General features: G+C 45.7%; 1 protein-coding gene across 1 annotated transcript in view; it reads left to right on the top strand.

The window, feature by feature from the left end:
• The window catches only part of SLC24A3 (solute carrier family 24 member 3), a gene marked incomplete at its 5' end in the record, with an annotated part of 140,601 nt that overhangs the window by 100,119 nt on the left and 15,967 nt on the right, over positions 1-24,515 (top strand). The window contains 9 exons of the mRNA XM_042875270.1: positions 8,193-8,267; positions 12,028-12,053; positions 12,604-12,657; positions 13,763-13,896; positions 15,670-15,830; positions 16,414-16,690; positions 17,967-18,133; positions 18,745-18,859; positions 19,225-19,337. Coding sequence (XP_042731204.1) covers positions 8,193-8,267; positions 12,028-12,053; positions 12,604-12,657; positions 13,763-13,896; positions 15,670-15,830; positions 16,414-16,690; positions 17,967-18,133; positions 18,745-18,859; positions 19,225-19,337 — 1,122 coding nt within the window. The remainder of the gene's footprint in view (positions 1-8,192; positions 8,268-12,027; positions 12,054-12,603; positions 12,658-13,762; positions 13,897-15,669; positions 15,831-16,413; positions 16,691-17,966; positions 18,134-18,744; positions 18,860-19,224; positions 19,338-24,515) is intronic.

Here is a 24,515-nt window from a genome sequence, read left to right as displayed (position 1 = left end):
TTTCAAAAAGTGACAATTGAAGCTGCCTCTGGTTTTGGATGGCCAAACTAAATGGCAGGCTGGGTTTTCTGAACTAGCAGGCGTACTCATAAATTCAGTCTCTTTTACAATATCTTCATCTGAGCCTCTGGAAGCTGAGAAACTCAACCTGTGATTAATTTTGAAGTCTCTGACCAAATTTATCCCAACAAGGTGAAGTTTACCCATGCGGATGGCTGAGGGCAGCCTATTTGACTGTGGCAGTGAGACTTGGAAGCTTTTCTTTTGGATCCTTGTGTAATGTTCTGATTTTGTCTTACATGGGCACACGGAGGAAGATCTGCCTAATCACAATAGCTGTAAATTTTGAGCTGTAGAAGGTTTTAGTGTATGGAAGTACTTAGAGAACTGTCCTCCTTTCCCCAAACGCTGACTGTGGGATGGATGTCTCTGCAGCTGTTTCTTCATTTATCTGTGACACTAATGCATATTCCCTATCATCTGTACAACTAAGTTGTGTGTCTCAAACACGACTTATCTGCTGCGTTTTATCTGCTTTTCATTGCCAAAGAAAGATACAGGAAAGTAAAAGAAAGCTACAAGAGATGCAGTGCTACCAAATGCAGCCCTTCGAGCAGAGGTTGAGTGATGCTTCATGGTAATCCATGGTGGGTGGTAGGGTAGGGAGGCAGGCATGAAGGAATCATCAGCTGGTGTGCCCTCAGCTTTGTGCAGGGTGTGAAAATGCACCTAGGGGGGAAATGTTACAGTGAAGAGCCGAGTAGAGGAAACTATGAACAGAGTTTTAATAACCAGCTAGCACACTGTTCATTGAAAAGTTTGGGACGTTTGTAATCTATTTCTAACCTAGTTGTGTCGTACAGTTGGCTTGCATGCATCTTAATCTTTTAAGCTTTAATTTCGCAGACAACAAGTAATTTGGACTGGAGTCATTACTGACCTTCAGTTTGAAGATTGCATTCATGAGGTTATTTTTACTTGTGGATCGCTGCAGAGTTTTGGTAGGGGGGAACCTGAGTGATTTTTGATGTTTTTTTTTAATTCTTCTCTGTGACCAGCAGCAGAAAGCATTTTAACTTGTGAAGCAGTAGTTTAGGAAGAGCTTCGTGCCAACAGCGTTGGGTCTCTATGTTGCTTTTGTAGTGTAGGACGTGACAGGATTGTGTGCAGGCAGTGGGTTTTGGTGGGCCTGTTCTTTCACTGATGCACACCTGTTACACACTGGAAAACAAAGAAGAAACCCAGCAGTAAAACAGATGGGGTGTGCATTCCTAACAGGAGCACAGCTGTGAGCATGGCCACGTGTCTGTGACACCCTGAGCATGAGGAGAGCAGGGAGAGGGAGCAGGCAGTGCCATTCCCTTTGCCCTGCAGAAACTCAGACCATCAATGAACATCATGTGCTGCAGTCAGGCAGTTCAGAGGCTGAAGCCTTTCTGAATGTCCTGGTAAAGCCCTAGCTCAGAGTCAAGCAGCTGGGCCGACAGCTGAACAGACTCATCTGCCTCTTGCATCCTTATCTGTACATTATCAGTATTTCTTCCTGAAGGAGCAATCAAGGAGGATGCTCACCCACTGGAAATGCAGTGCAGTGCTCCTTTTCCCTGGGATTTTCCTGCTGGGATGTTTGGCACTGATGGATAGCAGACCAACTCTCAGAGGTCAAGCAGATTAGATGCATTTCAGCTCCCCCTTGAATGCAAACACTGTTTTCTTGGGGACTGGACACTTGTGGTTTTAAAACCACTATGCTGTCCAAGCAAATACTTTGTTGGTACCTAGAAAACACTGAGGAAGGCCCTTTGTCCTATTCTCTGGGTGGGTCATGTCTTGTCTTCTACAATGCTACAATTCTTCAAGCTGTGCTTCATCTTGGGTTTGGTGAATGACTCTTTTGGTCTCCTTTTGAAGAGGTCTGATGACACTGAAAGGACTTGGTCGTTCCAAAAGTAACTGTTTTAAATAGGGATTGGCCTCTTCCCCTGGGTAACTAGTGATAGGACGAGAGGGGATGGCCTCACGTTGTGCCAGGGGAGGTTCGGGTTGGCTGCTAGGAACAATTCCTTCTCCAGAAGTGATTCTGCACTGACACAGCTGCCCAGGGAGCGGTGGGGTCACCTGGAGGAGTCCCAGAGCCGTGGGATGTGGCACTGAGGGACGTGGGCAGTGGCACGGTGGGGGTATGTTGGGGTTAGGCTTGGTGATCTTAGAGGTCTTTCCAACCTTAATGATTCTGTAATTCTGTTTCCCAAAGCAAGGCCAGCAGTGTGCATGGAATCAGTGTTCTTGCACTGGGCGCTGGTTTAGCAATGTGCCTTGAAGCTGCTTGCATCATTTCTGTGGGGAAAGGCACATGAACCTAGATGTTGTGGTGTCAGGGGCCTGGCTCCTGAATCTGAACTGAAGGAGCCACAGAGCTGGCAGCCTTGACTCTGCAGAAACCCAGCTAAAAAGCCATGCTGCTCAGGGACGATTACAAGTACCAGTAGGGCCAGGAAATATTTTTGGTTTTGTCCAGAGATTTGGAGCTCATCCACTGTTTCCATTCTGAGGATGTCACAGAGACAGATTGCTACCACGGTAATGAAAATATCAAAAGCTGTTAAAGAAAGCAAGTATTCGTGATGAAATAATGCGAATAGATTGAGTTGGTCCATAGTGTGTGAATCAGGAGCTGTGGTGATGGTTGAACTCTGCAGAGAACAGCTCCAGCGGTAAAATTAGGGACCTGGTGGTTGGAAGGAGCTTTCCTTGCATCGAGTCTGGTAGATCAGAGCAGAGCAGCAATTACTGGCTTAGAAACATGCATTTTTAAGGTCTGGTTGGGTTTTTTGTTGGCCTGGCAGTTGCTTGTATTTTGTTTTGCTGAAGTTCAGCCGGGAGAGTTTAATATCAGTCAAAACCCCAAGCAAGCCCAAATGCTACACTGTGGGACTTGGGTTCCTTGTCAGGAGGTACTTGGTAGAGGTTATGGTGGGGGGGTTCAGCTGGATACTCAGAGTGCCCTGGGACATTGGGATGGCTGTGATCTCAGCGTGTCAGCAGCAGGGAGATACCATGGTAGAGTATAGAAAGGAGCATCTCTGCCTGTTCACCTTCACCTGTAAAATGGGGCTGTCCAGCACAGAACGCCTTCCCTTTGCTGCGGTGCCTCATGCCTCTGCAGCTCTGACCCCAGCTCCCTGCAAAGCATCCGGAGATGTTCAGACCCTGCTCTCACCTGTGTTTCTTTTCCCTCCGGAAAGAGGGAATAAGTGTGCCTGACTCACAGGTTCTGTTTGTGTCTGGCTGGGGGGGGAACTTGCACCCTGTGATGTTTGCTGTTTGTTTTACAGCTAATGATTATAAGCTTCTGATCGACTGATTGCTCATTGCAAGTGGGACATAATTCCCAAAATAAGGCAAGTTACGTGAAAATTAACTTGCAGGTCCTGATAGTTAGGCAGTTACAAGCTCTGTGGAAGATGGTGGTAATTATCTTACGAAATTCCTTCCTGCCTTGTATCTTCATTGTGATTGCTCTAAGAGTGATACGTTTAAGATCAAGATTGAGAGCAAGCGTGTGCAGAATGTTAAACACAGAGTTGCTATTTCTCGTCTTATTTTTGGTTGTGACCTTTCGAAGTGCACACAGTCTGCAGCCTTTGAGCCACAGATGTAATCTGTAGCACTCCCTTTGCTGAGGGCTGTGCAGGAGGACCTGCCTGCAGAGCACCAGCCAGTCCAGGAAATAGAGTTTTCATAGGGCTCAGTGCCCTGTATCGTAAACCTATATATATATATATAGTATGTAGTATATAGTATATATATACTATAGGGTTTTAAATAGGGCTCAGTGCCCTTTGGCTCAGGCTCAACTCACATTTTGCTGTGGGAATGATGCTGGTGAAATTGAGCCTGCAATCTCGTTCAGTCCCATTTGTGTCCATTTGTTCTCTGGTGCTGCTGCTGGGTAAAAATGTTCCTTTATGCCCTATACAAAGAAAGGATATTGCTTGCTCAGTTCACCTGAGCTTAGACCATAGGGCTTGGGGCAAGACAAGGAATTGCTTCAGTTCCAAGCAGACACCTTCCTTTCCAGACTTGCCCTCCTCTTCAGTCTTAACACGTGGGGATGTGCCTCCCAAGAAATGCATGGAGGCACTCGAGTGACTCCTTGCTGGAAGTCAGGTTGCATAGCTTAATACAGGGAGGAATACAGATGAAGCAGTGCCACTGTCTCACATTAATATAGGATGCTTCATTGATGCTGTGACCAGTGGTGGTGAACAGGCAGGTGGCGGGATCTCTGCAATTACTGGAGCCAAGCAGGGACATCCTAAAGTAATAAATGGCAAAGTGGAAGGCCTGTGCTTTGTCAAGGGAAATGTCCCCTGGGAGATGAAGGCTCACAAGGCTGTCCCAGAGGTTGAGGCCTTTGACAGATTCACCAGAGATATGCAGTGATGCTCAGCTCTATCAGGAGAGCTGCCTGTGGGAGAGGAATCACCTCAATGGCACACGGCAGCTTTGTGTCTTTGCTGCTGATGTACATAACAAAGCAAAGGCTCAAGAAACTGCCCCACAGGTTTGTCCAGGCTCTAGAAAAGCTCCATGATTTTTAAGTGCCAGTTTGTAGGAACTGTAAGAATACCTCCTTAATTGCTGTGACTTTGAGATTTGAATGAACCTTAGTCTGTATTTAACTGTAAAATGCAGTTGAACCTACTGCATTTTTCCTGAGCATGATGGAGCAGATTTTCTTATTTCTACCCAGACCTGGCACAGATGACATATGATGGCACATAACTAGAATTCTGCAAATGTAGCACAGTCCAATCCATGGCATAACAGTGTGGCACACAAGGATATGTCCTTGTGGGCAGGTTTGCTGTGTCTTCCCGCATCATTTCTTTCTCTCACAAGTACCTGGTGGAGAAAATGAAGATTGTGTGGTGGAGATTATTTTAATTTTTGCAGCTGTGATTTCAGGATGATGGATTGGATTTCCATAAGGCCATTCAGATCCAGTAATGCTATTTATTCCTAATGCATCTTCCATTTATATTCACGTAGAGCAAGCAAAATGGTGCTAGTGATGCTATTATTGCTTGTGCAATTACTGACAAAGAAGCCCCTTGTGAGATGGGGATTTCACAGTGGACTGAAGGTAATTCTCTTCCTGAAAGACCCATAGGAATTATGTTACTGCAACAAATGCTTTGTTCCAGCTGAATATCATGCCTGGGCTGCTGCCGTTGAGTTCCTGTGGCTGACAAACCAAGAGTTGGTTGTGCTGATTGTAGATACGGGGAAAAGAGACATGGGAAGTGCTGACGGTAATTTCTGAGTTTGTTCACAGTAGCACAAAGGCAGATTTCAGGATGGGAAGCAGTGCAAAGGCTTTTGCATGATGAAATGATGTGGGTTTGTAACTGCTTTTGTGGTGTTACCCTTCCTGCGTAAACAGGAAGTTTAACCGTGCCGTGGAGCAACTGGGTTGGTTGCTTCCCATAGATTCTGCAGCTCTTTTGAGTGGCTTGTCAAGTACAAGGCTGGTGTTTGCTGCTTGCTTTCTTAGCCCGTTCTTACCTGCATTGCCAGGTAAGGCTGTCTCAGTTTATTCTGGCAGGTACCTTGCTCACATTGTCCTGCTTTGAACTGCGTGGAAAGCCGTGACTTTTGGAGCAATTTCAGTGTGAGGAGCAGGAGGAAAACAGGCAAAAGCAATGCACTTTGTGGTACTGCACGAAGGAGAAAGGGCACAGCAGCGCTGCGAGTCCCTCCTCTGGGAAGAAAAGAGAGAGCAAGCACACCTACCCATGGGAGTGCTATCAGCAGTTTGTACGTGAGCTCTGCATCTCCTCCACAAAGCTGGGGGACAGGCTGGTCCTCTGTATGAAAAGAATACACACTCTCCTTCTGCGTTGCCATCAGGTTAGTGAGCATTTTTAGGAAAGCCCTCAGAGCTGACTTTTGTAATGCTCCCATTGGTACCCACGTGACCGCGGTTGGGATTGAGGCTCATCTTTACCAGCTTGCTTGAAATGAAAAGTCTGATTTGAAACGTTAATTTAAAATAATAATAAAAAAAGACCTGCACGATCTGCATGATGTTTGCAATAAGCCACAGTGCAAAGAAAGACAGCACACTGCTCACAGCAAAGGAAAAGCACCGCTCCTTGTCTGCTGTGGGCAATGGGGAGAACAGGCACATAGCCTTTAGACAGCCAACTCGATGGCCTCTGTCACCATGTCTCTTCTGGATGGAAGATGCTGGCAGAGGGGTGTCTGCATGGTTAGGAGAAGAGAAATAATTTGGAAGAGCAGAAGAGAAGGGTCAATTTTATAGAGGGTGAATGGTGAAGCCCCAGCCTGGGATACATTGCCACCGAGGCTCTGGGCACCCTGCTCTTTCCAGCCCTTCAAAAAGGGAAATCAATGTTCTGTGCAGTAAATGTTACACATAGCAGTTTGCAGGGTGAGAGTTAACAGTGAGAAACCCCGTTTCTAATCTGAGACATGTTTTACCTATAGGAACACCAGTGCAGTGTGCAGGTGAGTGTGTGCTATAGGGCCTTTGCCTCGTCTGGTCATGGGAAGTTGCTCTCACTGAATCTCACATGGAAGAGCTCTTGCTTTCTGCTCTGGAGAGGCCAGATTTAGTCCCCAGTGCTGTAGTTAAGTGAGGGCTCCTGGGCTCGTGTCTGGGGGCTGGATTTTGTGTGCTTCCTTTGAATGGAGGAAACGATCAGTGTTTTTCTACAGCTGTCTCTTGGTGCTTGGCTCCCCTTTCCTCTGGCTTCTGCTGTTGCTGATTCCAAACTCTTAAATTTCATTGTGTTTTTACCCAAGCTGATTGCTTCCCTGATTTCCTTTCTGCCTTAGTTGTGATCTGCTTAATGGTGATTTAGGAGGGTTGCAATGCATTAAGATTTACATGCAGCCCTTGGCTGCTGCAAGACTGAATAGCATGACTTGTGTCTTCAAGGTCTTGACAGTTACAACGAGACTACAAAATTCCTGTCAGCAGGCTGAAAGTGCTGCTGTTTCCCTCTGTGCTAATTAGCTCCTTTTAGCCTGGGTACGTGGTTACTTCATGTGCAAGGCTTCCCTCTGACAAATTCTTCTTCCCAGTGATCAAATGGCTCGAAGACTTCACTTCAATGACTCGACCCTCTCAGGAGACCTGGGCTTTTATTGCCCATATTTACACATGAGGGACAGCTACTAGAACGTCTGTGGCATGTGAGCAGTTTGTAGGAGTCCCAGGCAGCAGCATGTTGCCTTCAGTCCAATCTGAAATCAGAGCAGGAGTCTGTGATGCCCTGGTGTCCTGGTCGATGACCTTTGTGCACTAGATCCCTGATGGATAGCTGTATTTGAAGGCCTGGCTGTTGATGTGTTCACTCAGGTGTTGGAGGAAATTTCCCTAGGAGAAAGGCATTATCTGTGCTCAGAAAGGAATGTAGGACCTTAAATAGTGCTGTAAAAGGCGATTGGAGTAATCTCAAGTTTTATAAACTATCTCGCAGTGCTCAATCAGTGCTCAACGCAATGCTCAATCAAAAGGAAGGAGTTCACTATCTGTAAGATTTAATTAAAGGTCTCTGAACACAATTATGAACCTAACTCCAGGTTTCTACATTTGGAAATATCCGTCATAAAGCATCTCCATTCATCTATCCTTACACACAGAGATGCGTGCTGTCAGCCTGTGTAAATCTAATCTGACTCAAGGACTTCAAGGGGTTTTGTTTTGTTTTTTTTTATTGTTTTGGGGGTATCTTTTTCTTACATGAGAATTTCTCACATGTCAGTGTTTCCGTAAAGACTTTGCACTGGACATGAATTACATCCACGTTAGCGTTAAGAGGCCATGGAGATTTTAAAGCCTGATGGTCAATATCTTTTTATGCTATTTGTTTTGCAAGCTGTCAGGACAGTTACAGTATTGTAACAAGCAGAGAAATCTGGGAAACTGTACATTGATAACACTCTGAAATCAGACATTTTTGTAGACAGAAAGGAGAATGAACTTTCTGTTTGCTTGGCTGATTTCCGTGCACGAGCATGACTGGAGGATGTGGTCAGGAAAAACACTGATAAATTCAGAGGTCAATTCAGAATGGTGTAAATTAGCCCCCATCATCTGCCTTCCTGTGGCTTACACCTGGGCCTGCCTGACGTCCTCTCTTTGCCTCTTTTCCCAGGTTGTTGCACTGTCATCATGGAGTCTCTTGAGAGATTCAATCTACTATACACTGTCTGTTGTTGCACTCATTGTGGTAAGTTCCCAAAGGCTGTTGTGCATGTTATTCTTCTGTGGGACCCCACATGTCTGCTGTAGAGGGATCTCACTAAGAAACCAAAGTTTTGTAGCTAAGGTTCTCGCTCCATGTGGTTTTTCTGTCCATGGAAAAATGAACGTGTGGTCTCCGTGGTTCTGTAGAAAAACATGGCCAAAGGGTAAGAGATGAAGAAATATCAAGGTCAGGATATGCAAAAATTGTCTTTCCTGGTAACAGTTACTACTTTGTGTATGTATATACGTATATATATTTCTTTACTTGGGCATATAGTCTAGGACTGTACATTCCTCAAGAAAGGAAGAGATTTTGTGAGGCTAATTCCCATATGTAAACGAGAAGAAGGGAACACGGAGTCAGAAGATGAACACTTGCATTTCTGAAGTTTATGCAGTTTTTCTTAGACATGGTGTGCTTTGTTTTGCCTTCGCTCGTCAAACGTCCATATGCCGTGTGCATTTTCTATAGGCACAAAGGCCTATGTCTCTAACCTCACATAGAGGGTTTGCCTTAAGCTCTTTGTGCTTTTGTTCTGCAAGGTCTTCAATCTAATGTATGCATCAATGCCGTTGCTAGAATTAGAGCTGCCTAGCTATTAGTAATGAGCTGCAAAACTAAAATCTTTTATTTTTGCTTGACAAGTAGCATCATACCAAAAACTTCCTGACCAACGAACTCCACCACATCCACTAATTGTAATAGATGACACTGCATGAGCGTAAAGACATCTAGCAGGTGTTAGGTGGATAGTGATAGGATGGGGGGAATGGTCTTAAACTGAGACAGGGGAGGTTTAGGTTAGATATGAGGAGGAAGTTTTTCACACAGGGTGGTGAGGCACTGGAACAGGCTGCCCAAGGAGGCTGTGGATGCCCCATCCCTGCAGGCATTCAAGGCCAGGCTGGATGTGGCTCTGGGCAGCCTGGGCTGCTGGTTGGTGACCTGCACACAGCAGGGGGTTGGAGCTTGATGAGCACTGTGCTCCTTTGCAACCCAGGCCATTCTATGATTCTGCAGTATGATTCCCTTAGTTTACTCCAAGGAAAGCACAGATGTGGGCAGTTGCCTGCCGTTTGGCCACTTGTTTGGATTGGGTGTTTCATACAGGCATTACAGAACTGCAGAAATCCTTTTCTTTTGGAACTATACCCCATAATATCAGAGAACTGTAACTTTTTAGACCTGAAGAGGTTCAAGGTCCTTTGTGCAGCAAGAGTAGGGCTTGGAGGCATTGCCAGAGCTGCGATGCGGATGTCAAAGCACTTCATGGCCAACTGTGGCTTGGGAGATGTGGAACAGGCCCCCATCTCTTCAGCATTACTCCACAGCAATCACTGCACAGGCTTTTTAAACACCTGTTAGAGAAAAACGGAGATAAATTAGAAGAAGAGAGAACATTTTAAGTGATTAAAGATTTAGCTCCCGAGGGATTTAGCAACCCTGTCCTACGTAGCATTCCTCCTCAGAAGATGGCAAAAGGATTCTCCTTTCAGAGTCCAAACACTGCTTCACTTCAAGAATTTTTTCTCCTCTCCATCATTTAGCTAAGGACCCCAGGCTTTACAGCGGTTCAGATCCTTTATCTCCTTTTAAGGTAGAATCAAAAGAAGATGTCAGCATGTTGATATTTGGATTCTGCCTCTCCAGTCCCCCATTTCTCCTTTGGCAGGCATGCTGCTGGCTCTGTGCAGAGCGCAGCACAACTTGCACTCTGTTTTCTCATTTGTTAGACTTTTATGGGCCTTACATTTTAGGAAGCATTTAAACACTTCACTATATAGGGATAATAGTGCTGGGGCATTGAGACTCTGCTGCAGCCAGAATATAATCATCTTTCTTGAAGGATAATATTGCTTTGTAGAAGATTGAGCTTACGTTATTTTGAAGAGCAGCTTGTGCTGCTCTCATATGAGCTACACTCCACAGGTGCCTTTGCTAATCATAAATACACCTGAGAAGAGATAAATACATTCCTGCCAACACTGAAATGCAGCAGCTTAAAATTGTGCCGGGTAAATCCACGTGAGTTTATCTCCTTCCATTTCAACCAGCAAAGGATTCACAGTGCTGCAGTAAGAAATCGCAGAGCAGCAAACTCACCTCTTTGGTGCTCCGTGCCAGCTGATAAGAGTGAGTGAGCTCCACATCACAGCAGTTAGAAGTGGGCCAACTTTCTTTATCACTGTTAGCTCGTGTTGATTGAGCTGTATGATTATTTTTTTTTTTTACCTTAAAATTATATTACAAAGCTGGTCTTCTTTTAAAGCTTGGCAAGAACTGTTACTCCTTCTTTCCTTTGAAAGAAAAAAGATCCCAGTGTTTCCTAACTCGAAAGGACGCGGTCATTGTCATTAGTGAAAGAAGTGGGATGGGTGCTATTTTTAATCACAAAGGTCAATGCACAAGCTTTCGTGCCCTGCCACACCAACACAGTGCAACCTAAAATAGCTGTTGTCAGATTAGATCACCATGACTGGGGCTGTGACTTATAGCATGCATAATGTCTTGCTGTCATGTGTTCTTCCAGTAACAAATACAGCTATTGTTTGCTGCTCTATCAAACACAAGTTGCTATTTACAGGCTCTTTAGCTTCAGGGAAGCGTTTTGTTGCAATTTCTAAAGCCCATTTCCTTTCCCTTGGTTTTCTCCACCGCTGCTCTGGGTGTGTTTTCCTAGTGGCATACACAGCGCTTCCACTCCTTCATACAGCACTGAGCTGAAAGCAGGTGAAGGTGCTAGGAAGGACCAAGTGGGCAGCAAGAGCCTTGCCAGCTGGCACCTGGTCCACTGGGTGCAGCCCAAGGCTGTAGGACCGCTGGACCACTCGTGAGCATCCTTGCCCTAGCCCTGCCCTTCCCACTGTGGCTGCAGCATGAGCCAGGCTCAGCATCCCCAGCTCTGGGACTGGCAGCTAGAGCACAGCTCACTTGGAGGCCCACTGGAGATGGAAAGAGAAGCAGAGTGAGGGATGCTGCCAGCAAGGCCACCGCAGCAATCCTGTCTGCTTCCAGCATCTGCTGGTGCTGGTGAATTCAGCGGTGGAACATGACGGCCATCTGCTGGTGACCTCCTAACACTCCTAACTGCCTCTTCAAACCCCAAAAGCCAAGGCTGGTTAGAATGGTGTGAACCCCTTGGAATCCATGGCACAGTGTTGGTATTCCCCAACACACGGCATCTTAAACATGCAGGAGAAAGATATCACTCCTTCCCCAGGAGCACAGCATCACGAGGAAACCTTCAGATGTACAGACAGGACTCTAACAGTGCTTGTTAAGAGTCTCAAGCTTAGCTTGTAAGGAAATCGTGCCCTGGGGCTGGTTTTCAGTGTTGTTGGAGCCCCTGTCATTGACACCAGGTGTGGAAGTGGCTGTGAATCTGCACACCTACAGCCCAGCTGCTGCTAAAGGACAGCACAGAGGGATGGCAGTATCTCTGCTGAGACCAGCTGGTGCAGCTCCTCCAGGTCACCTGTTGCCCTGTCACCTCTTCAGCTCAGCGCCGGTTCCACAGGACCCTGTGGGCTTTAGGGAGGAATGCTGCTCTGCTTTTCTAGGTGGGAGAAACTTGAGAGCTGAGAGGTTCCCAGGGAGACAGAAGAGAGCCTAATGCCACTGCCCCAGGCCTTAGGTTGCTCTGTCCCCTCTGCCACCTGCTGGGGGCTTGGCTTGCAGCCTTGGTGCATGCTGTCATGCATTTCTTGTTTAACACGCTTCTTTTTTAATCTTCCCTCCACAGTTTATTTACGACGAAAAGGTTTCCTGGTAAGTGAATCTGGTTATATTTCTTGCTCGTTTTTCCTGTTTACACCACAAAAGCTGCCCTACACAGGGTTCGTGGGAAGAGAAGGGGTTTGAGAATCAAAAGTTTTGCTGAGATCGTGGTGTTTCAGCACAGCTGGGAGAGTGACTGCGGTAGCTTTGTTTTCCCTCAGCCAGCGTTATTTAGATCACAAGCACTAGGGGGAGTCAGGTTGCTTGGGTTGTGTGTTTTCTGACACTCTTTCTTACTGGGGGATTTGTGTTTAATTTCAGAGGATTTCTGAAACGCTGAGTTTTGCAATGGCTCATTTTCATTTTGTTTTGTTTTTAACTGAAATTGACTGGAGACCCAATTGCATTTGACCGTGCCCCACTCAAACCCATCGATGAGGAAGCTGAGTGTTGAACTGCCAGGAGTGAGGTTTGGCATGCTTAGTGCGAGGTGCCAAAATCCCAAACGAGAACATAACCCATGAATTTCAGTACATAGCAGGCAGCAGGAGCTCAGCACCAGGTCCTGCTCTGATGCACTTTGTGTTCCTTCTGTTTGCAGGTGGGAGTCCTTGGTCTTGGTGCTGATGTATGCCATCTACATTGTTATCATGAAGTAAGAGATTCCTCTCTACCTTTTTGTGGGCACAAAACCCCACTGTGTTTCATTATTCTTTGCTCTGAGACCCATAATAGAGCTGCAGCACATTTCATGAGCATCAACACCGATTTCATGAGCATCTGAGCTGCATAGCTCCCTTCATACCAGATGATGCTGGAGGAGCTGGTCTGTTCTGCTCCTCAAATCCCCTCCTCCTGCCCTGTTTCTAAAAGCCAGTGGAAAAGACACCCAGATTTAAGCTGGAACATTAAACAAAACCTACCAGCCACCAAGCGCACCAGTGGTCTTTTCTCAACAAGTAAGGGTAGAAGTTTGTTTTGAAATGATGAACAGAGTAAATATTAGGAGAGCAATTCTCAGTGAGAGCAGCAAAACAAGCTCAGTAGAAGAGAATACAAGTCAGATTTCCTCTTACTTCTAGTAATTAGAAACTTTAATATGGAGGGCAGGTTCATTCTTGCAACACTGGCCAACAAAACAGGTAGCTGTGCTGTTTCAATCTAGAGTGGATTTGTTTTCTTAAAGTGATGCTGTAGTTTGAACAGATGTTTCTGACCTCCTGGCTGTTGGTGTGGTTATAGGGGCCTCAGCCACGTGCTCACAACGGTCCACCCTTCCTTTTGAGTCTTGTGGTGAGATCCTGAGCTCATGTCAGCAGATGTCAGTTCCTGGTTATTCAAAATAAGATAAGAAGCAAATATATTTATTTTATATATAATTCTTTTCAAAGTCAAGGCCAGAACTTGGCACGTGGTCTCACACTTCTCTGGTTTGCTTTCGCAGGCAAAATAGCACTCATACTCAGGAGTGACTGCAGATAATAAATGAATTTGCACAATGATGAGTAAGCATTATTTGCTATGGGAATATTACTGACATGTAGATAAACAGACATGTGCTCTGTTCATGATTGATTTCTGACACGTTTCCAAGCCTTCTGGGAACAGAGGCATTGCCCTGCGTGCAGTTTGGTGGGAGCTGAGCACGCTATCTATCCCTTGACATCCTTAAAGCCAGGAACTGAATGTAGGAAAGGCAGCGTTGAGAAATCCACGTAGAAGCAGCAAAGGTACACCTAGAATTCCTTATATTTCTGCAGGTACAACTCTACCATACAACACTGCTTGGAAAGGAAGACAAAAAACGCTGCAAACATGGTGAACGGATTGGCAAATAACACGGAAATGGATGATAACAGCAACTGCGATGCCACAGTGGTGTTACTAAAGAAAGGTAACTGTTCCAGTAAGTCACCCTGCTTGCTTGCATCGTTCTGAGTGTTTACAAGTTTGTCTGCCCGCTGTGCACTGTGGGCTGGGCACGTCTGCTCAGCGCTGGCATAGGCAGGGAGGTGCACCTTAAGCCTCACTTATATTTCCTTAGCCTAAAAAAATCATTGCTTCCATAGCTCAGCTGCAGTAGTGTGTGCACTGGTGAGCACAAATTAAGCTGCATACACAGGGTGTAACAGATCACGCTTTGTCTTTGCAGCAGGCAGCAAGCACGTGTTGTGAATGTTGGATTATTATGCACCTATCCTCAGCAATAAGAGACTCCCCAAGTCACTGCTTTACACTGAGAAGGAGTTGTGTCTTATTTAAAGCAGCCCTGGCCTCTGTGTACAGACAAGCTGCCCTTTTTCTTCTGCTTGACTCCATAAAGGACAAACAAAACCAGCTGTTTTCCCACAAAAGTGATTGAAAGATTTAGTATATATATAGCAAGCAACTGAACATGAAATGTGGATGTTTTTTCTTGCTGACATCAGACTCTTTGAGTCTACCAGATGCCTGCTATCACATTACTGCCTGTTGCTGAGCAGAGGGAAAGCTTTTGTGAGCATGGTATGCTGTGGTTTGAGGAAGCTGCTGTTACTGGAACAGCTTTCTGTAGCCTTCGAATCTCAACAGTGAAACTGTGCTGGCAAGATAACTATACTGCACCAGTGCAACTAGGCTGGGAAAGCAGAAGCATAAAGTCAGGTTTACCCAGTGTCCTCAGGACTGCACACAAATGAGGCATTTCTGATTGTAGGATTTGGTTTAAATTGCACCAGAATGCCTCTTTGCATGACACTGCTCAGACTGGTACATTTTGGTCTTGAAACCTTGTGGTTTCTTAAACTGGCTGAGGAAGGAAGCCCAAAGGATTGCTTCATCTTCTTGAGGATTGTTCCTATGTTTACTTGGCCTCTGCAGGCTCAGATGGGTGAGTGGTGCAGCTGGGTCAAAAACAGCCCTGATTTCAACTGGTCAGAGTGCTGAGGGCATCCAGTAATTACATTTGCTTTCCAAACTTCCACTTTTCTGAACTGAAGACCACGAAGAAGAAAGCAGGAGGGTTTCGGTGGTACACAGCACATGCTAATGTGAAAAAGTCACCAGGGAAAGCTGTCTGGCCTTCTTGAATTTTGTGACCCGCATGTCTACCCCAAACCATAGAAGCATCCTCAGAATAAAGAAAGTGCCTGTGGAGGTGCTCTGCTGTAGGACTAAGAATGATGATGATAATACAAACATTTGCCAGTTGTGCTGGGAAAGATCTTGGGTTTCCCTGCTGCTGTGTCCCAGTCCTGCCTCTGCTGTCTCAATCCAAGGACTCTTGGCCCATCCCACAGAGGTGATGGTGGACGAGGCCAATATCCTCACACAAGTGCAAATTATAATAGTGGAATTAATACTTCCTTATTGCAGCAACTTCTTCACCTCAGCAGTGACCACTGTTGAAGCAGTGATCCGTTTAACAGAGGCCTACAATGATCTGTGCAGAACAGATTTTATTTGCTATCAGTGGGAATGAATGGAGATACGGTATTGGTCATTTATTTATAAAACCTGCTGTGTAAAGGCAGGAATTAAATACAGAGGAGGCTGTGGAGTGGCTGAAGGAGTGGTTCTTACAAAGGACCTGTAGAACCTGTAGATTTGTTCTGCTGAGTGCCATATATGATGGAAAGAGGCTGGTGGTAGGCAAAGTCTTCAGCTTCTCTTTGTTTCTTGGTTGCAGGGAATTTCCACCGTAAAGCCTCAGTGATCATGGTGGATGAGCTGCTGTCTGCTTACCCACACCAGCTTTCATTTTCTGAGGCTGGGCTCCGGATCATGATAACCAGCCACTTTCCTCCCAAAACACGTCTCTCCATGGCCAGCCGCATGCTCATCAATGAGGTATGTCTGTTCTCTTTTTTCCCCTTTCTCATTCTGAATTTGCTCTTGCCTGTGGCAGCATTCGGGTCAAAATAGACCTCTATGATTTTCTTGGATCCCTGTGTGCATTTTTCCCAGTTCCATCCTTCTAACGACATCCATACTAAATCATCCCTTGCTATCTGTACCCATGGAGATTTTAGTAGAGAAAGTTTCAAGTCATTATGTGGTTATGCTCCCTGTAGCTGTTGCTCACAGCAGATGCCTGCAGCATTCATCTGATCTGCTGTTAACATCTTTATTTTATAAGATGGTACTACACTTTCTGACCCTTGTCTTGTTGTATCCCTGCAGTCAGTTCAACACTTACTGGTCCTTATCTCATAAAAGCTATATCTGTGTGTTGTGTTCTAGTTCCTGCAAGCAGCTATTGCATTATGCATGACCAAAATCCATCCCTTTTTGCTTTTAAAACCAAGTGTTTATAGAACTCTGCACATCTCTTTCTCTCTGTTCCTCCCCTTCTCTTGAAGAAAAAATAAAAAGCAAGCATTACATTTTAAAAAATCTGTCTTTGAACAAGAATTTGTGTCGGTATTAACAGAGACAAAGACTGATCAACAGCAGGACTTACACCAACGGTGAATCAGAAGTAGCAATCAAAATACCTATCAAGCACGTTGTGGAGAATGGAACAGGTCCAAGCAACTCGTCTGAGCGGGGCGTGAATGGCACACGGCGAGACGAGGACGTGGCTGAGGCTGGCAATGAGACAGAGAATGAGAATGAGGATAATGAGAACAATGAAAATGATGAGGAAGAGGAAGAAGATGATGACGATGATGACCATGAAGGGCCGTACACACCTTTTGACCTACCCAGTAAGAAACTTGTGGGTTTGTGTTGTTCCAGAAAGCAAAACTGAGTTTGAGTATGCCAGAACGCACAGAATCATAGAATCCTTAGAGCTGGAAGAGACCTCTGAGGGCCATCTAGTCCAACTCCCTGCAGTGAACAGGGAAAAAGCTAGTTCTGGTTGCCCAGGGCCTTATTCAGCCTTGCCTTGAAAGCCTTGAGACTTCCCCTTGTCTTCCTTGAGGCCATCAACCACAACACTACGTCACCTGTTCCAATGCCTCATGACCCTCACTGTAAAATATTTTGTTCTTTATATCTACTTTGGGGTCTGTACCTGTACCTCAGAGTTCAGTTCCTGGTCACAGGTAACAGTTAATTGGAAAGCATGAGGTGTCTCTCAGAGTGTTGGGCTGGTTGGTACAGCTCAACTGCAGCTCATGTGTTGGCCCTGCCACTGCAGTCTGTGGGAAAGGCAGCAACCTCTGCTGGGGAAACCTGGGCCCCTCTCTGGGCAGACCAATCTCGTTCCATTGGCTGCCCTACGTTTGAGTCATCCCAGAGCTGTTGAGATCTAGGGTGTTGGAAACAAGACAGAAAACTGTAGGGACTGTTTCTGCCATTTCCAAGTGATACATGTTTTTGGGAACTCCTATTCAGACCTCCACATATAACTGTAGTTCAAGCAGGGGGAAAAAGCTGAGCCTTAAAGATAATAATTTAGATGTTCTACGGACAATGACACTTGATTTATAGTATGGAAAAGGTTGGTGTGACCTCTGGACCTCTTGTCTGGTTCAAACTTCTGCTCAGAGGAGGTCTTACTAGAGCAGGTCGCCAAAGTCTGCATCCACCCTTGAGTGTTAGTTAGCTCCAAGGATGGGAATCCCCACAGTCTTTCACTGTTCCACAGTCTGACCACCACCCATGTGATAGGAAAAAACAAGCACAGCTGTGACACTTACTGATGCTTGCTGAATGGTTATGACACCAAGCAGTGGATGTAGCACAGACAGGCAGTGGGTGGTGTGTTTCAGCAGTGACAACAGCAGCAGTGGGTCACCTCCACTTGTGCAGATTTTTCTGAGCGTAGAACGCAGGCTGTTGTTCATCCCTGGCAAAAATGCATTGCAAATGGGTGGTGGCTGTTGAAAAACAGTGTTTTGTAGCTGGGAATTTACTCTTATCAAATGATTTCATTGTCCTCTTTGTATCTGTTGTCATTTCCATAGGAGGCATTACTTTCAGAGCGACCTACGTGTTAACTAGAATCATGATTGTTTCCCATCTTCTGTTTTACAGCTGGCAAAATGGAAATCTTGAAGTGGCTCTTCACGTGGCCGTTGAGCTTTGTGCTGTATTTCACAGTGCCCAACTGTAACAAACCCCACTTGGAGAAATGGTTCATGGTTACCTTTGCTTCTTCTACCCTCTGGATTGCAGCTTTCTCCTACATGATGGTGTGGATGGTATGTACCAACTAAAGCAGAAAACAGCCTAAGAAAGGCAACATAAGTAATTTTTGTCAGCTTTGAAAAATTGGGCTGTAGCCTTAAGCAGAAGTATGAGGCACTGGCATCAGGGAAGAAAGGGAGGCCTGGCTTGGGCTCTGCACTGGTGCACAAATGATGGTCTGAGTCAGCTTATAAGTATCTCCTCTCTGCCAAAAGGAACTGTTTGCAGTGACACTGATATACGTGTTCCTATATATAACATTTATGTAACATGAATGTAGTGTCATCTTAGCTGCTGTTTGCATGCAATAACAATCTGTGAGCTTTGGGCAAGTCTGTTAAGAGAGGGCAGTGAGCCACCATGGTTAGAGTCAGGAGAATAGTGGATGAAAGGTGGAAAGCAGCTAATCAAAGAGAGTGCATAGCAGGTCAGTGCTTTCCTCTGCCAGGTGGTGAACATACAAAAAACATAGAAGTGAAAAAAGCCTGTCACTGCTTCTCTTCAAAGAAAGCATCAGTTTGCACTGAGCAATAAGCGCTGTCTCACAGCATCTTGCAGAACTGGCCCAAGCTGCTCTCTGATTTTTTCTTTATAAACCACCTGACAGTTCTGTTTCACTCCTTAGGTGACAATCATTGGCTACACGCTGGGAATTCCAGATGTGATAATGGGTATCACTTTCTTGGCTGCAGGAACCAGCGTGCCAGACTGCATGGCAAGCCTCATCGTAGCAAGGCAAGGTGGGTTCATCACTGAAATGTCAGGCTGCTGTTGTGTTGCTTCTGTGCATCATTGTCCTCTTTAAGAAGTGTGTCCTCAATGTAAAAACATTCAGAGCTCTTTTCCTGAGGCTGAAGTTGATGGCAAGCACAAAGGAAAAGAATTTTGCTGCTATTGCAAAGCAGCTGAGGGGTTCTTAGTGATGGTGTGCAGCAAGCTATGGCATGGTCAGCAACTTGAAGCCTCCCCGAAATTCACTGTTTGATTCTTGTTGGTTTATTTGTTTGTTTGCCAAATTTAAATCCAGTGCTGTGGATTTATGCAGAATATGCCATGTGTGCTTTCCTGAGACATGCCTGAGTGTACGTGGTTTCCATTCCTGCAGGTATGGGGGATATGGCCGTGTCCAACTCCATTGGAAGCAATGTTTTTGATATTTTAATCGGCCTAGGCCTCCCGTGGGCTTTGCAGACCCTAGCAGTGAATTATGGATCATACGTAAGTCTCACATTTGTTTGCAGTCTGTTTATCTGTGCATATCTTTTTATTTTAAACACAAGCTTCTATGGAGACTAACTAGAGCTATCAAAACAATCCCAAATTATGTGGGTGGGCTGTGAAGGAACAGATAATTTTGCTATGTTTTGTGCTGGAGATAGCAGCAATTACTGTCAGTGTACATTCCCCATCCTTTGGAGGACAAGTACTTCCATTTCCTCCTTAAAGGCAGGAACTTGAGCTGAAATAAGCTAACTCACTCGTGTATGCAGCATTTTTGTGCCCTTGAATATATTCCAAATAAGATTGGCTTAATAAGACAAACAGGGTAAATGCATGGGCAGAATGTAGGGCTTTTAGTAAGAAAAACTGTACTGTTTTGAAACTGTTAACACACTGAAAGGTGAAGGAAGCTGTTGAATAACTGGGGTATTTCAGGGCATGATTACCGTCTGGAAACACTGCACAGCTCTACTGTTTGAGAAAACCTAGCCAAAACTAATGGAACCCCTAGGTAATTCCCAAAGGATGGCAGATGCACACCATGCACAGAATTGCTGGAAGCTCCCTTCTGAGATAGAACAAGAGACACCATGAAATCCCAGAGGGATGCAGCATTTGCTTTTAGCTGGACCGCACTCAGCAGAACAGGAGAGATTCTTCTTTGCAATCACAGAATCACAGAATGGCCTGGGCTGAAAAGGAGCACAGTGCTCATCCAGTTCCAACCCCCTGCTATGTGCAGGGTCACCAACCAGCAGCCCAGGCTGCCCAGAGCCACATCCAGCCTGGCCTTGAATGCCTGCAGGGATGGGGCATCCACAGCCTCCTTGGGCAACCTGTTCCAGTGCCTCACCACCCTCTGGGTGAAAAACTTCCTCCTCATATCTAACCTAAACCTCCCTGTCTCAGTTTAAGACCATTCCCCCTGGTCCTATCAATCACTAACTGACTGTAAAGTTAGGACTATAGAATCACAGGATGTTTGAGCTTGACAGGTACCTCTTGAGATTATCAAGGCCTGGAACCTCTGCTCAAAGCATGGTGAGCCAGAGCAGGTTGCTTAGGACCATGTCCAGTTGATTCCTTAATATCATTGAGGGTGGAGGTGACACCACTGCCTCTCTCAGCTGTGTGTTTTAACCACCCTCACAGTAAAAAGCTAGAAGTGTTCTTTTAATGGGATTTCTTGCATTTCAAATGGTGTGCATTGCCTCTTGCTCTTTCAATGGGTACAACTCAGAGGAGTCTGGCTGTACCTTCCTTATGCCCTTCCATCAGGTATTTACACATGCTGAGAAGATGCCCTCGAGCCTTCTCTTTTCCGGGCTGAACAGTCCCAGTTCTCTTGGACTCTCAGCTGCTGCAGTGCCCTTAAGTCATCCTTACATCCCCTTTCTCCAATGAGTTGCTATCTCCCTTAGACTGGGAGCTTTGCAAATGTGTCTGACTAGTGCTGAGAGGAAAGGATGCCCTCCCTCCACCTGCTGGCAAGGTTTCTCCGAAGGCAGCCCGGGCTGCTGTTGGTGCTGCTTGCCACAAGGGTGCATTGCGGGCTTGTTCTTGGTGTCCATTAGGACCAGGAGGTCTTAGCCGAGTTGCTTTCTAGCTGATCAGCTTCGGTGCGTTCTGGTGCATGAGGTGTTTCCTTCTCAGGTGCAGGACTTCTCATTTCCCTTTGTTGATGTTGATGAAGTGCATTTTCCCACCTCTTCGGGGTCCCTGGTGAAGACACCAGCCTTCTGGTGCTTCAAGCCACTCCAGCCAGTTCTGTATTGGCTGCAAACTTGCCGAGGTTTGTCCTCTGGCCCATCATCCATGCCATTACTGAAGGTGTGAAACAATATTGACCCCTGGGCCTCTAGCTGGATGCTGTGCAGCTGAACACAACCTTTGAACACAGCAGTTCATCTTCTAACAGCCCTCTCCATCACCTGTGTATTTAATCTGCTCTTCCTCTGGCTGTGAGGTGTAGGAGAGGCAGTGTCAAAAGTCAGTGCAATTAACACTTGTATGAAGGGAGATCAACAAGTCCACCTCAACCATCTTGTCATAGAAGGGTATTTGGCTGGGTAAATACAATTTCCCCTTCATCTCCCAATCACCTTCTTGTCATTCATATGTTTAGAAATCATTCCCAGGATTATTTACTTCATCACCTTCCCAGGTGTTAGTGAGGCAGCATGCAGTTCCTTGTTTACCCCCCTTCCCTTCCTTGAATATAGGACTGACAAAAGCAAGCAGTGCTGCAGGAATAAAATCCTTTTCTCTAAGGAGTAACTTATCTGTAGCTCATCTACATTCGTTAACGTTTGTTTCCTTGACAAGAATGAGAACAAGTCACTGAGCAGAGGCAGCCAGCTTTCGTGGGGACACAACAATGTTGCTACTGTTTTGCACACCCAAAATGTTCATTGTATGCTGCAATCACGTGGGTAGTAAAAACAGCCTTGGAAACAGTCCCACAATTAGCAGACAGGGTTCTCTTAGTTTTCACTTACGATTTCTGTGTTTCCCTCCAAATCCTTGGATAAGCAGACTTCATATCTCCACCACCCCACATACATGCACACATGCATGGTAATTGTAACTGTGATTCTCTTGTCTTGTGTACAAAGGGAAAAGAGCTTTCTAAAAGTAAAGATTAAGAAAACAGCCCAAAGCCAAGCACTTGCTTGAATGTGATTACTTTTTCGCAGCCACCCAAATATTTCCTCCCTGATGCAGGAAGACTGTACCAAAGTTAAGCTCTTGCTGAAAATAGTGTCAGTGCATTTTAAGAGAGAAGCTTTTATGGCAGTGATATATTTTGTGGAAGCCAGAAGAAAAGTAGACCGCCTGATTGCAAAGTTAAGCTCTAAAACAGAAGAGCTTCCCATGTGCACCCAACAGCCCTCCTGTTGTGAAAGGCTGAATGCTCGGGGCCTTCTTGAACATCACACTGTAAAATCCCATTGCCAAGGTATCTCTTATTTCAGGCTGCCTGAGTTAGAATTCCCTGTGGCCAAATTGTGTTCCCTGTTGTGCTGATGTAAAGGCAGAACTCTGCTACATGTTACTGTGCTGAAAAGGAGGACAGGGTCTGTTCCCTTTCTCCTCCTTGTGCTGCAGTGTGCACGAGCACAACACAGCATGGTGTCCTGTGAGTGTGCGCCTCCTGACCTTCCTCAGCCACGTGAGGGAAGTGGCTTCGTGCTGTAGCCAGCCAAGCAGCTCCTCAGGAGGTTTGTGGGGTTCTTCACATGGAGAGCAGTCTGCTGTGGCACCTTTTGTACAAAGAGTTCGGGTCTGAGCCTTCCTTAAGCTCCCTAAAAAGGCATGGATGTTTCAGAGCTCGTTTTCACAGACGGTGCGTTTTGGTTGGAGGCAGTGAGCTTTGGTCGAGGCACAGCCTACAAGCTTGTGGCTGGTTGTGCTTCCCTATGGAGCTTCTGTCACTGTTACTCAGCAGTCACTTGGCCGCCCTCCTGCTGCAGCTCTGGCCTCATCATATCAACTGTGGCTGGGCCAGCATGCCAGAAAGGCTTTTGGAAATAAAGCAGCATCCCTCTGGACCCAGACAGGCCTTTGAAAAAGTTTGTTTTCTCATCTCAGCTCTGAGTCCTGGACATGTTACTGAGGCTATAACCCTGTAAGAATCCTTCCCCAGTGGCCCGGCAAATCCAGAGTGGGAGGACATTTGCTCTGTGTGTTGTATCCAATTGCTTCCTTCTGGAATATTTTTTTTTTTTTAAGATCTGAAGCTATTAAAACAGACATGAGCCAGGAGTATTTTAGGGAACAGGAATTTTAGCTTAAGGGTAAGCATCCGGGCTCATTTGTTCATGTCTGCATTTGTAAGAGTATTCAGGTCTATCCACAGAAGGAGGTGGGGGAACTCTAGTTCCTAGATGAGAAAATCCAGTGGTAAGTGGACACTCAGGGGAAGTAACTTGAGCAAGCAAGCTTTCTACCTTTCACAGTTGCATCTGCAATGTGATATGCTGCAATTACTCTAGCAGCAGTGTGCAACTCAGCAGGTATTAATGGATTAATTTATTAGCAGATCCCAAAAGCCTGAAGATGGGCATGGCAGCAGGTGGACACTGAGGCTCATATCTAATATCTCCAAAGCTTCTGGAGTACTTTGCATCTATTGAATCCCTTTGCTCCCCAGCCGGGGAGACAGGGATGATGATGCTGTATCAAAGCAGAAGTATCTGATCCCTTCTAAATCTCCAAACAGCAGAGGAATTTCCTCCAACCATAACTTCTGCATTTCTTGCTTAGTACCTTCAGTGTCTATGCACAGCACTCCACATTGTGTACTCCAGGGTATGTACCTTCTGCAGAGTGAGTGGTGTGATGGAGCTAAGCAGGAATGCTTTCTCAGGTGTCTCAAAAGAGCCCTGGGAAGGAAATGCCATTGAAACATGCAGGAATGCAGTATGTGTCTGAATTTCCAATTTGTGGAGTTCCAGTTTTGTCTCATGGCAAGACCTGGGCAATGCAGGAGCTTACTCTGACTTTCCACTGTCTGGCAAAAGCACTGCAGGAAAAGGATACTTAAGCAGACTTGGGACCTGTGACTTTTGCAACCGAGGTACTGGAAGCATAGTAGAGTCCTTTTAATATTCCCGAATGAGGTAATTTTTCTCATACTTGAGCCCTGGAGCAAAACCAGTTTGGTTTTTGGCACCAGCTCCTTGTTTTCCTTTCAGCAACTGCCAGGAGCTGAAGGAAAACTGAAGAATGGAATTACATTGATTTTATTTCCATTGTTTTTCCTCTGCTGTTTAGCTTTACCCTCAGTTTCTTGTTGCCTGCAAGAGCTGTCTGGGAAGAGCAGGAGTTGGTGACAGCACCTTCATGTTTTTTACACAGGATGCAGGGAGATAGCCTCAATTTAAATGCAGACAAAGTAGGATTTGAACTTCTGCAAGCCTTTCATGTGTAATCAGTCAAAACAGAGTTCTTCTGGCTCGCTTCAGCTGCTAGACACAAGCCAAGCCTCAAAGGACAGTTCGGGAATGCTGACTTTTCCTTCTTGCAGTACAAGCAAGCACTTCGTTTGCAGAAAGTTTTCCCTAGAGTAGAAGCATTTCCTATGTCTGAGCTGAGATTTGAGCCTTTACTTCCATAATTAAGAAGATTCCAGCTGATGCCCTGTTTTCTGCTAAACCTGGAATTAAATCTCCT

This window comes from Lagopus leucura, unplaced genomic scaffold (genome assembly GCF_019238085.1).
Source record: "Lagopus leucura isolate 7727_CA_CO unplaced genomic scaffold, USGS_WTPT01 Super-Scaffold_73, whole genome shotgun sequence".
Lineage (NCBI taxonomy): Eukaryota > Metazoa > Chordata > Aves > Galliformes > Phasianidae > Lagopus > Lagopus leucura.
Note: the sequence above shows the minus strand (reverse complement) of the source record. Positions and strands in the feature narration are given on the sequence as shown.